At 44.4% G+C, this 11981-nt stretch overlaps 1 protein-coding gene across 2 annotated transcripts in view; it reads right to left on the minus strand.

Annotated features, from left to right (window-relative positions):
• Positions 1 to 11349, minus strand: part of MCC (MCC regulator of Wnt signaling pathway) — a 230373-nt gene extending 219024 nt beyond the window's left edge. Inside the window, exon 1 of one of the 2 annotated variants that reach the window (XM_075411845.1) lies at positions 11199 to 11349. In XM_075411845.1, coding sequence (XP_075267960.1) covers positions 11199 to 11332 — 134 coding nt within the window. In that variant the 5' untranslated portion in view covers positions 11333 to 11349. The remainder of the gene's footprint in view (positions 1 to 11198) is intronic. The other variant, XM_075411844.1, reaches the window with a different exon arrangement.
• Positions 11350 to 11981: the final 632 nt, after the last annotated feature.

Consider the following 11981-nt stretch of genomic DNA (forward strand, 5'->3'; position numbering starts at 1 on the left):
CTGGTTTTCCTGTTACTGTTTCCGTATCCTCTGGCACAATTTCTTGTTAAAATTTAAAACTCCTTGCTAGTTTCATTTTCAGCCTTGCATGTTCTGCCAGTTCACAACTGACTTGCAACCTGACCCAGCTCCACCATGTTGAGCAGCAGCAGGAAAGAGACAGGGTCAACAGAGCCCGGTATGCTTTATCCATTAACTCAACCAGCCAGGCCTTCACTCCACTGCTCCGTCCTGGCTTGGCCGCCTCTCACCATGCTACTCCAGGCACGCAGCCTAGACCACCCCTCCGTCCCTCACGAAAGCAGGGGGAAGGTTCCTTCGACAGTCAATACCTCCCACTACGGAGCGTGCGTCTCGCCCCTGTGTCATACTCAACGTGGACAAGCCTGTCAGTTTGCCACAGTAGCTTCCAGAACAGAAACGCATGTTCTACAGATGGCACAACAAATGCACGTTCTGCTCACGAGAAATAACTTCAGCGGTGTACTTGGAACATCTACATCAAACTGTTAACACAAACTGCATCTCGTGACCTGGGGGAACAGCGTGTCCATTTCTGGCGAAGGCTGTCATCTCTGGAGACAGAACTGTTGCAGGCAAGCAAAGGTCTGTTTATCAACAGAGAAGCAGAGCTTGTCAACAGAATCTCTGCCATTCTGTGCTTTCCTGTGTGCCTCTTACTAGCTTCAAATTTTGCTAAAACACAGTATCAGTTCAACCTACAGACTCTACCACAGGGTAGGAACTACTGGGAGCATAGCTTTCGTTCAGAGGTAGTCTGGTCTTTCTTACCTAACTCACCCTTAAAAATTGCATGAGGGATTTCATTGAATAACTGCAAATACCACATAAAAACTGCTTTGTTCTATTCAATATAAGAAAGTACTGCCACAGAAAAACTATCAAAAGAGACATCAAACGTGCTGATTACAATAATTACAGTTAATTACAGCTACATTAATTAACATACAAGGTCATGCATGCAAACTGTCACTATGCTAGGACGAATTCCAAATATGTGCTATTTATTCTAAAACATGCCTATGAACATTCACAGGAAAAATAAGGTGGACTTGAAAAGCCATGTATCCATAGTGTAACTGTTTTTCTCCAGATGCCATCTGAAGGCCATCCTTTGGACAACACAATATTAGGCACAACACTAACCTTGTTAATTTCTTTCATTTGCCAGCTGAGATACCAAGACTCTAAATAAAACTTCTGCTGTAGTTTTATGCCTCTTAAAACAACGGCATTTTCATGGTCATGAATTAACTTTTAGGGCTGTTTCTTAGTTCAGAGCATTCGAAGCGAACCATGTTTAAAAATCCAAGCAGACGTCATCAGAGGGATCACAACTAAACCCCAAGCTTGAGTTTCTCACGCCTGTCTGGTGCCAACACTAAAAGTCACACAGTCTTATAACAAGCCAGAACCATGAACTGACCACACTGGCAAGAAATGAGCTAGCTTTCAGCCAGGGCAGTTCTTTGACCAAATTCTAGCGCAGACAGAGCAAAATTTCAGGACCACGCACAGAGGAACAACTCATTCGGCAGCATAAGCTGACTTCAAATAAACATGAAACCTCCACTTATTTTTCCAGTTAATTTCATAAGGACTGCATATACCTAGCTTAGGGTGGTACATATGCAAGAACAGCCAGGTGCCCAAGCATCTTGTGAGGCTCCTTGCTCGCCATCAAAACACACATGACCTGTTGCTCGAATCAATGTCAGACACTAACCACCCTACTCCACCAATCTAAGACACACAATTCTTTTTTAATTGTTTTAGAATCTACCCATAATCACCAGCAAAATACTTGCACGTGGCATCCTCAAACTGGACAAACAATAGGAGACAAAGGAACACAAGGAGTTAACCACCCACTGGCAGAACTCTTCTTTGACCCAAGTGCCTCCCAAAACAGCCAACCCATTCATTAATTTCAAACTATAGGTTTTGGCAAATTAATGCTGAAAACATCTAGCGAGTTGCTCCTTAGAAACAAGAGCTAACCAGCACTGGTTAAGCAGAATGCTAACTGCCTTGTCTGCCATGAGCAGCAGAAGATGCAACCATACATGAATAAGACAAATTCTAATATTTACTGTAGTCCCAGTCATACTGCTAGTACAGCCACCAGTGGTTCCTATGTTATAAACCCAGGGCTATGGATTTGCTAGAAAGGCCAGGTACAAAAGCATCTTGTGTGGTCCCCTGCTCCCCATCACCCTTGAGATGAGAGTAGTAAGTATGCTAGTGAAGTTACAAACTTTCAGAATTGCCACCAAGAAACCCAAGAAAACACAAGGCAAAAAATCCCAGTTTAACAGCTACTTCCCCCTTCAAGGCCACAAAAGGGAACTACTGACTTTCAAGAGCGGTTCAATCCTGTTACAGTAATAATCCATACAACATGGTATTAGCAACAACCTCATTAAAAATTAGTAAAATTGAATAAAAATTAATACAGATAAGAAACAACTTCCGCACTTACAAGTTACCTGGACGGTAACTTTCAAAGGAATCCAAAAGTTTGACAATTGTCTTCTCAAGTGACTTACTGTCTGCTCAGTTTTTCCACACTACAATCTACCTGGACATCAAGCTCCCAAGAAAGAGAACACAATAACACCACGTAACAACAAGCCCGAGACATATACTTAGGTCACTTTTCCCAGGTTATTAATGCCAACGATAACCATGCCATTAATAGCTCCAGCTAACTAATTAAAAAAACCAAAAGGTTTAGAAAATTCAAGTTTGGATATACTCCTCTGACTATATATTGGTTATAACAAATACAGACTAAGCCTTTAATGAATGTTGACTTTTCCTATGCTTTCCAGACACAATATTTAACAAAGGGATACTTTTTTCTTCATCCTAAAGTAAGCACACAGGGTGTCTCTCTGGCTTCTCATTTATACTGGTGCATCTGTCTTCCTCCATAACTTATTCCTTTTTTGGTTATCACAGAATCACAGAATGTTTGGGGCTGGAAGGGACCTCTGTGGTCATCTAGCCCAACCCCCCTGCCGAAGCAGGGTCACCCACAGCAGGCTGCACAGGACCTTGTCCAGGCAGGTCTTGAATATCTCCAGAGAAGGAGACTCCACAACCTCCCTGGGCAGCCTGTGCCAGGGCTCCATCACCCTCAAAGTGAAAACATTCTTCCTCATGTTCAGATGGAACTTCCTGTGCTTCAGTTTGTGCCCATTGCCCCTTGTCCTGTCGCTGGGCACCACTGAAAAGAGTCTGGCCCCATCCTCCTGACACCCACCCTTCAGATATTTATAAGCATTTATCAGGTCCCCTCTCAGCCTTCTCTTCTTCAGGCTAAACAAGCCCAGCTCCCTCAGCCTCTCCTCGTAGGAGAGATGCTCCAGTCCCCTCATCACCCTCGTAGCCCTCTGCTTGACTCTCTCCAGTATCTCCTCATCTTTCTTGAAGTGGGGAGCCCAGAACTGGACAGAGTTATGATGCTCTGGGAGGACCTGTGGAGAAAATTCCACAAAATTCTACGCAGCTGTCGAACACTGACTAAGGTAAGTCCCAAGGAAACAGAGAAAACAGACGACAGTCCTGTAAAAAACAGCACAGTGCTTCCACTCACCATCTTATTTGGCATACAGTAAGTATTGTGCTGTATCCATCTAAAAGCACTCCTTCAGTTACACGGATCACAGACCCTGTGACAGCTTCCTAATGGAGATGGATGAAAAATAAAACTAAGTCTAGGAACAGAACCCAGGAGCTGAAACTGTTTTCAAGACACACTCAAAAACTAGTGCAAGGACAAAGTCAGTTTTACCAAGGCTCAGGCATTTTTTGCCGGAATTCCTAAAACGGAGTTGCTTGAAGCTTTCAGGTGGTGAAAGAAAGCACAGAGCAAATGGTCCAGACCTCAAGTGAAAATAAAATCTTCTACTGAGGTGTCACAACTTTTCCAACTCCACAGTAAGAAGGGACCAGCAACATGAAGAGCCAGACTGAACACAAGGACTAAGCAAAGCCCCGTCCCCATCTTGGTGACATTTTGCAGACTGCTTCTAAATGATGTTCCCTTGTTAGATAGCTGGACTGAGGCCAGACTTAGGACTGTACAGTACTGGGACCAAACTGCTTTTGAAGTTTGAAACTCCAGTACCTGCAAAACTAGCAAAATAACACTACTTCTCTCATAAGTCTTCAAAGACAGTTTTTTATTTCCATCTGTTCTGTTAGAGTCAATCTTTTTTAAATCTCTTGCTTGTAGGATATATGGCTTTATCATTCCCTAGACTGCTGACATCTGAGCACTCACAGCAGCCTCTGCCTAGACATTTTGTTCCTGATGCTGCTTCCAGCCAGCACAGAATAGCCTGCAAGGACTAGAAAGCATCTACATGCAGAATACTAACTCATGTCCAGATTAAGTTTTCAGAGATGCTGACTGAACGTATTTGCATGGGCTCATAAATGATCATCTTATGGGTAAAACCCGTGTTTTACCACCATGGGACTTCAGAATTGCATGTACAATATGTAAAACTTTATGTCCTCAACAGCAAAAGAGGCTGATAAAAATCTTTGACAAACCTGCCTATGTTCATGCATTTACAGAGCTCAGTATAATTTTAGAGGCAATTACCAAGTCAGAAGAGTCTCCGGTAGGTTACTAGTGTACATATGAACCAAATGATAAAAAAGCTCCTTGTTCAGATCTTTTTCTAAAGTCTATACATTGGGCTTATTTCAGAAAAGGCATCATTTCAACATTACACTCCAAGTCCACATTACTACCCCTACACAAGAGCCTCAGCTCACCTTTCCCCTAGTTGTCCTAATGCTGCGTGTGAAAAGGAAAACAATTTAATCACAGCACAGCATAATCAGAAGTTAAAGAAATAAAATACAGTGACAGGAAAAGCCTGCTCATGTTTTCTTCCTATATGCTTTCTTGTCCACTGTCTTTGACCACTGTCAAAACTGCTTTGGAAAGTACCGCCTTTGAGAAAAAGGGCCTTTTTCTCTTGTCAACAGAGTCGTTTGCACTCGGCTTGATGACTCTCACCAACACTGGGAAACTATTAATTGCTAAACACAGAAATACACAGCAGAAAGGAGGAGTTTGAGAACCTCATGGGCACGCAGCAGATACATTCTTTATATGGCTGAAGACCTTGACAAGTTGCAGTCAGCTCCCTTGAGAACAGTGAATGTTTCACCTCAATATTAACACAGTGTGCCGCTGCAGGATGAAGAGTAGCAGAAGAGGCAGGCTACTAACCACACAAGGCCAAACCTCTGGCTTCTTCAACTCCAGTGAAAGTGTAACAGTTACCCTACTGATGAATCCGGAACTCAGTATCTATCCATTTAGTTCTCACTAAATATCTTACTAAATACTATGCACTTGTTTCATTTACTTATTTTCTTTACAGGACCTTTCACAAGTTCATCACAATTTACTCCACACCAGTATCTTCTTCATGTTTTTTAACCCCCTCCTAACATCGTGCAGTGCAGTTCTGAGCTCATCATTTACTCATCTTCTATGACATTCAGTTCACTACCTCCAATTTATATATTAATTTTAAAACAAAATGCTTGGACAAGATCTCTGACAATGCTTTGTATGAACCTGATTTGTGGTTTCATATGGAGCTACACCGTAAAGTATACTGTATCCTGTTCCAATAGTTGCAAGGAGAAAAGTCAGTCTTGGGAAACATCTATATTCACTCCAAACTCTCTGCAATAATTACCTGTTTTTAAAAGAGAAAGTAAAAAAAGTACTACCAAAAGATTGTTTTAAGGAAAATGTAACATTTATACTACTTTTTAAACACAATAAACAGAGACACTTTTGTCATTTCATAGTTCTGTTTAATGTGTATTCTCTCCTGAGGCTCCACCAAGCCAAACTCAATGGGACAAATTCTGTGCGACTATACTACAATCAATTAAAAGTTTGGCCCACATTCAGGCAATAAAGAGTAAACCATCTCATGTTTTACATAAGGACCATATGTGCTAAATAACTAAAGGATTATTTTTATTCCAAAATTCTACAGTTATAAGGCTACTCTCAACCCATTTAAGAAGACTCCAAGGCACTCAGTTCAGGCATTTAACCTTTCTCAACAGTACTTGTTTTACTTACAGTAAATTTCAAGGAAAAAAAAAAATCAGGAATCCTGTAAATGGATCTAGTTCAACCAAGTTAATAAATGAATTTACATGAACACTAGTTTGCAATCTGGATTACAGCAATAAACAGTTTCTTCCACAGCTACAAAAACCCAGCTTATTTAATCATACACCAAAAACCGTAAACGGATGTCAGCCAGAATTACTGACCTGCTATGACACAGCACGTGTTTTGAATATTGTATACCCCACATAACAACAGCACAACAGCCAAGACAGTAACTTCAGTGGTCACAGACAACCCACACTGATTTTGTTCCTTTCATTTAATCAGTCCTTTTGTGCTTCAACAGGTATCTCTAGATGTTAAGCACAGACGTTCAAGCACATTAGGAAAAGCAACCACCTAAAAAAGGTTTAATGGTAATGGTTGTGGCGGAGAGTAACAGAGACCACAGAATCTCTTCCCCTAAAATCACAATGAATAGATACATATTTTGTCTTCTTGAAAACACTTTTTTTTATCTTTTCTAATGGCATGTGGCCACTAGATGCAGAAACACTTAGGCTGGTGCCAAAATACCCTCAGCAAGAAAGCTGGGAATGCCCTGCTACTGCAGCCGATCAAAAAGAGCAGTATCAGCTTGTCCTTGCAAAGGTTTTGAGTTCCCAAAGCTACGTATCACTAAAACTAATCAGATCCAACAGGTTCCTTTTAACTGCTTCTGTGAAGGCCTAGCAAAGGAGGCAGTATTTCAGCATATCACAGGCTGTATAAACTCAAGACAAAACTAGTAGGTTTACAGGGTTTTAAACACCTTACTCTACTTTTACCAGAGATGTTCTGTAAGACATTCTGGTGTAAAAAAAATATCCGTGTACACAGAGGAAAATATTTTCAAACGAATTCTATAAACATAATTTCATTCCATTATTTTTAATATGATGACAATTGTCCCTCTGTATTAATCACTAGCTTTACCTTTCTACTTCATTACCCTAGAAATTACTTATCCATGCTTAAAAGTTAAAATCAGAAAACTAGCACGTTTTTAAGTTATTAATGAAATTAATTTTTTCTTCATCCATTATCTCCACAGCTCATAGCTTCATTTTTCAAGCAGAAGTATTTCCTGCTAATTCAAAGCTAGCTTATTTAGATTTTGCAGTGCTAGAATAGAATAATCTGGAAATCTGTTTAGTGAATTCTGCAGTAAAGATGAAATTCATTAAGCGCTAAATGGAACTTCAGTACAATCCACACATAATAAAGCTACAAGGAAATTAAGATTCTAAAGAATACATCCATCTAGCCCGTCACCTGTAAAACCCCAGCATGCTCTCACTTTCCCCACTGACACCAACCGAGCCCACATGTAACGGCCTCAAAAAAAAAAAAGGGGGCACAAGTGTCTTCCTCAATGCACCAAGCCTCTGAAGCTGCATATATTTTTAACCATAACATCAAATTCTGAAGCTTTTCAAAGCAAACAGAATAAAAAGCAAAACAAATCAATGCAATTAGTGTTTTTACAGTTAACAGCTTTTTGTTAATAACAACGCAATTCAGCTACAGCTGCAAAAACAAAGTTCTGCTGTAAACAGTGTTTAAGGCTACATTTTGCTCCCAGCAAGGCTGATGCAGCTGATCTCAAGCGTTCAGAAACCAGCCTTCAGAACACAGCCTGATGGACTGTTTTGCAGTTTTGGGTTTTTTTTTCTGTAAAGTTACCTTTCAGTGTTGAAGTATCAGAAGAAGGCCAAAAACTTGCAAGATGTTAGTATAATTAAATAACTAATATCAATCCCAAAGGAAGAAAAAGCCATTTCAGTACAAACCAAGAATTTAAAATTCTTGTGTTGATTCTTGTGTCTTTAGTGCTTTTGTCTTGCTAGATGTTGCAAAATTTCAATATGCACACGTCAAGTGCAATGCTCAGAGACACAGGCTTAGCATTTGATATTCCATCACTCAGCTTCTTCTTGCTTATAACCACTAACGGTACAGATTTAATTACACTTTTATCGTCCTGACTATTTAGAACCTGAAAATTAACCAGTATCTCAGGTGAGATCCTGAAAATTAATCAGTATCTCAGGACATGCTCCTCCTCTCCATCTGTGCCTTTACTTCCCTGCTATTATTTGAAGAGGTTTACAGTTTGATGCACAACAAAGCGTTTCCACAGCTGAGACACCATGTCACTTCATTAGGAATGCAAATAGCTCTTTTCCCCATGCAATATGAACAAAATAAACATGCATAGAAAATGCTTGCCTTTTCTGCAAGAAAAAAAATTTCTTCCGTAACAGATCTGGAGTTTGAAAGAAAGAAATCTTACAAACAAACTGCTGCATGTGTTACGCAAACAAATGACTGACCAAGCTTCAGCCCTGCAAGCAGAAGAGAAGGGATACTCGTTCTGAAAGATAAGACAACTTATGCTGAATAACAGCTGCAAAACCGCAAACTGCAGCCCCACTGCACTGAAAATAAGTAAGTTCTGAAAAAGACGCTCAAACTACGGAAGGCTACTATTCCATAAGGAAGCTGCCAATTTTACAGTGCTGGCTACTCTGTTTTAAGCTCTATTGCAATGTTTAACCTGCTGTAAAAGGCACAGTAACATGCGGAAGTCAGCGTACCATCTCCACTGCGCCTACAAGGCAGGCAACAAAGAAACTGTTGCCCTCAGGGATGAGCAAAGGAAAGTCCAAGGAAGCAGGGCAAGAGGGAACAGGAAAACCAAGCAACTAGCCTGCATGAAAAAAAGGAAAAGCATAAGCAAGACAAACAGTATGCACGGAATTGCAAGATTAACTTTAGTGTAAGAGCAGATGTAACTTTTTTGCCTCTATTTTAATTCATTACATTATAAAACAATGAAATTACCCAAATACTAAGACTGTAAATAACAACAAAACCCTAGTAGCTATACTTTTAGCAGGGACGCTGTGTGTCCATGAATCAGAAAGAGCTGTCTGTAAGACAATGGTGGTGCATACTACAAATATATCCAGAAACCACCGGGCAAGTCTGCTCCTGCATAAGCCATTGCCATAAAATAGATCATGAGGGAAACTGCGACAGGACACAAAGCAAGGAACGCATTCCTAGACTGATTACACAGGCTAGCCAACGAAGTCAAGAAAAGTAAACAACGCCCTCTCATGCCAAAGATCATTTGTTAAATATTCATTCACTACTTTCTCACAAATATGGAAATTTAAGGGAAGACATTAATTTATAACACTATTTTCTCTGATCAAGGCCATACCAGTTCTGTGGCTTGAAGGCTCCCTTCTGCAGCAAGGTGTTAGCAACCTTCAACAACAGACCCACCATCTCCTAAAGGACTTTGAACCTCTAGCCCCTGGGCTTCATTTCCATTTCCTGCCGGAATCCAATGTCACTCCTCAGACATGCCCTGGAGTTTTGAGAGCTTTCAACAGTGTATTTCAAGCAACACTCAGAAACACTCATTTTGAAATGTACCGAACACAAATTTGGAACAAAATTCAGGCAATGTAGAAAAGTCAATCAGAAATGAGTGGCTTGTGTCATGGTAGCATCTCTCAACTGTCCATACGAAGCACTAAACCATTAACCTTCCTCCAGCAAGGTCTTTAAATTATAAACAGACAGAAGTCTATTGAGTTTACATTGCAGAAAAGCATCACAGGACAGACCAGTGAGTGTGCTCGGAGGAGGCAGCGTACACTTTAAGTGAACATCCTAAGTTTTCAGACACCAGAATAATTTCCATGAAGACAGTAAACAAATGGAAAGAGAAGCAATCTTAACACACTGGTTGGAAAGCATACATTTTAAAAGTTTACATTTCAGAACCATAACTGTCAAAATAATCATTAGGATGGGGAAAAAAGAGTGTTCAGGGAGCTGTTTAGATAAGAAATATCATGACCCTTTAATCTTATTTTTAAAGTGACTGCCAGCTGTTAACAGATTTTCAACAACTTTCTGGCGCCAAAGAGATGACAGTGGGGACTTAAGTTTACTTAGCCTTTTTGCAGGGTCATATTCTTAGATTTCAGGTTTAGATGACAGACTTAAGAAACTCCTTCACTCTGACTCCGCTCTCTAGAGGCACTTACTAACTGCAACTAGCACAGGTTTCACAGAATCACAGAATGTTCGGGGTTGGAAGGGACCTCTGTGGGTCATCTAGTCCAACCCCCTGCTGAAGCAGGGTCACCTACAGCAGGCTGCACAGGACCTTGTCCAGGCGGGTCTTGAATATCTCCAGAGAAGCAGACTCCACAGCCTCCCTGGGCAGCCTGTGCCAGGGCTCCGTCACCCTCAGAGGGAAGAAGTTCTTCCTCATGTTCAGACAGAACTTCCTATGCTTCGGTTTGTGCCCGTTGCCCCTTGTCCTGTCGCTAGGCACCACTCGGAACAGTCTAGCCCCGTCCTCTGGAAAATGCAAGTTGCCACCATCTCTGGAAAATCTTGCCTTTCGAAGTTCAGTATTTTTTAAACTGTGGTGTCAGAGCAGATCACTAGCTCCAGAAACACCCTTCCAACAAAACCCAGCCCTGACCAAAACGTGCTGCCAGTACTTCCAGATAGGTGAACACTTCATTACGGACGGCTTATTTCCAACCATCTACTGCACACGTACCAGCTCACCACCTTCCCCTCAAAATCTACCAGCCCGGGTCACAACTCCAAAACTAGCTGGGGACCAGCGGAAGAATTTAAGCGAGACGGCGTAACAAGGATATTGGTAAAATATCAGGCGGTCAACCCCTGCCCGGGTCAGAGGGCTGGAGGCGCAGCCGGCAGGCCGGGGGTCAGGCGGGCGGGGGGCTGCCAGCGGCCGGGGGCTGGTGGCGGCGGGGGGCAGCCCGAGGGTCCGCCGCAGCGGGTCCGGGCCGGCGGCCGCTGCGGCTGCTGTGCTGGGCAGACCCGCTCCGACTGGCCGAGAAGTTGAGACGCCGCTTCAGGGGCGGCCGGGGTGGGGGGGGGAGGGTGTGCGTAAGGACGGGACGGCTCCGTACCAGCGGCGCAAACAACCTGTTCCCGCCGTCGGTACCTGCTGATGAAGCCATCCCCATCGCCGTCGCAGGTCTGGAAGAGGCGCCTCATCCTCTCCTCCTCGCCCGTGCTGGAGGTATCGCTGCTGCTGCCGGCGCTGCTCGCCTCCGCTACGGCGGCTGCCGCCATCATGCGCCCGCCTCCGCAGGAGGAGGGAGGAGGAGGAGGAGGAGGAGGAGGAGGAGGAGGCAAGGCCGCCTCAGGCGCCCGGGGCTCCCGGTCCCGCCGCGCTCGCCAAGTGCGAGCGGTAGCGCGACGCCGGCGCGGGGGCGGGCAGACCCGGCCCCGCCGAGCCCAGGCGCGGCCCCGCGGCGGCGGGCGGGCGTGTGCAGGCCCGGGGCCCCGCAGCCGGGGGCCGGAGTTGGCCTGGCCGGGCGCGCTGCAGCCCCGCCTCCCGCCTCGGCCGGGACACCCCCAACCCCCCGGGGGCCGCACCGCCGCCGCGCAGCGCCCGACCTCGCCTGCGCCTCGGGCCGCCTTCCCGCCGGCCTCTCCCGGTGCCAGGAACCGCGGCGGCGCCGGGAGCGAGCGGCCTAGCCGCCGGAGCCCAGCCACGGAGCGCTGGGCAGCCCTCGCTCGGCCGGGGGGCCCGGGGGTCGCTTGCTTCCCGTCCGCCCGGCAGGCCCAGCTCCCGGCCTCGGGTGTGCTGCGGCCCGGGTCGGCGTTGGCAGGCCTGCGGGAGGCAATCTGGGACGAACCGAGACAAAACCCAGCGCTTGCAGTGTCCCCGTGTCCGCACCTCAGGCCATGTGGCGGGGTGTCAGACCCAGCGGGAGCGTCC

This window comes from Opisthocomus hoazin, chromosome Z, assembly GCF_030867145.1.
Source record: "Opisthocomus hoazin isolate bOpiHoa1 chromosome Z, bOpiHoa1.hap1, whole genome shotgun sequence".
Taxonomy (NCBI): Eukaryota; Metazoa; Chordata; class Aves; order Opisthocomiformes; family Opisthocomidae; genus Opisthocomus; species Opisthocomus hoazin.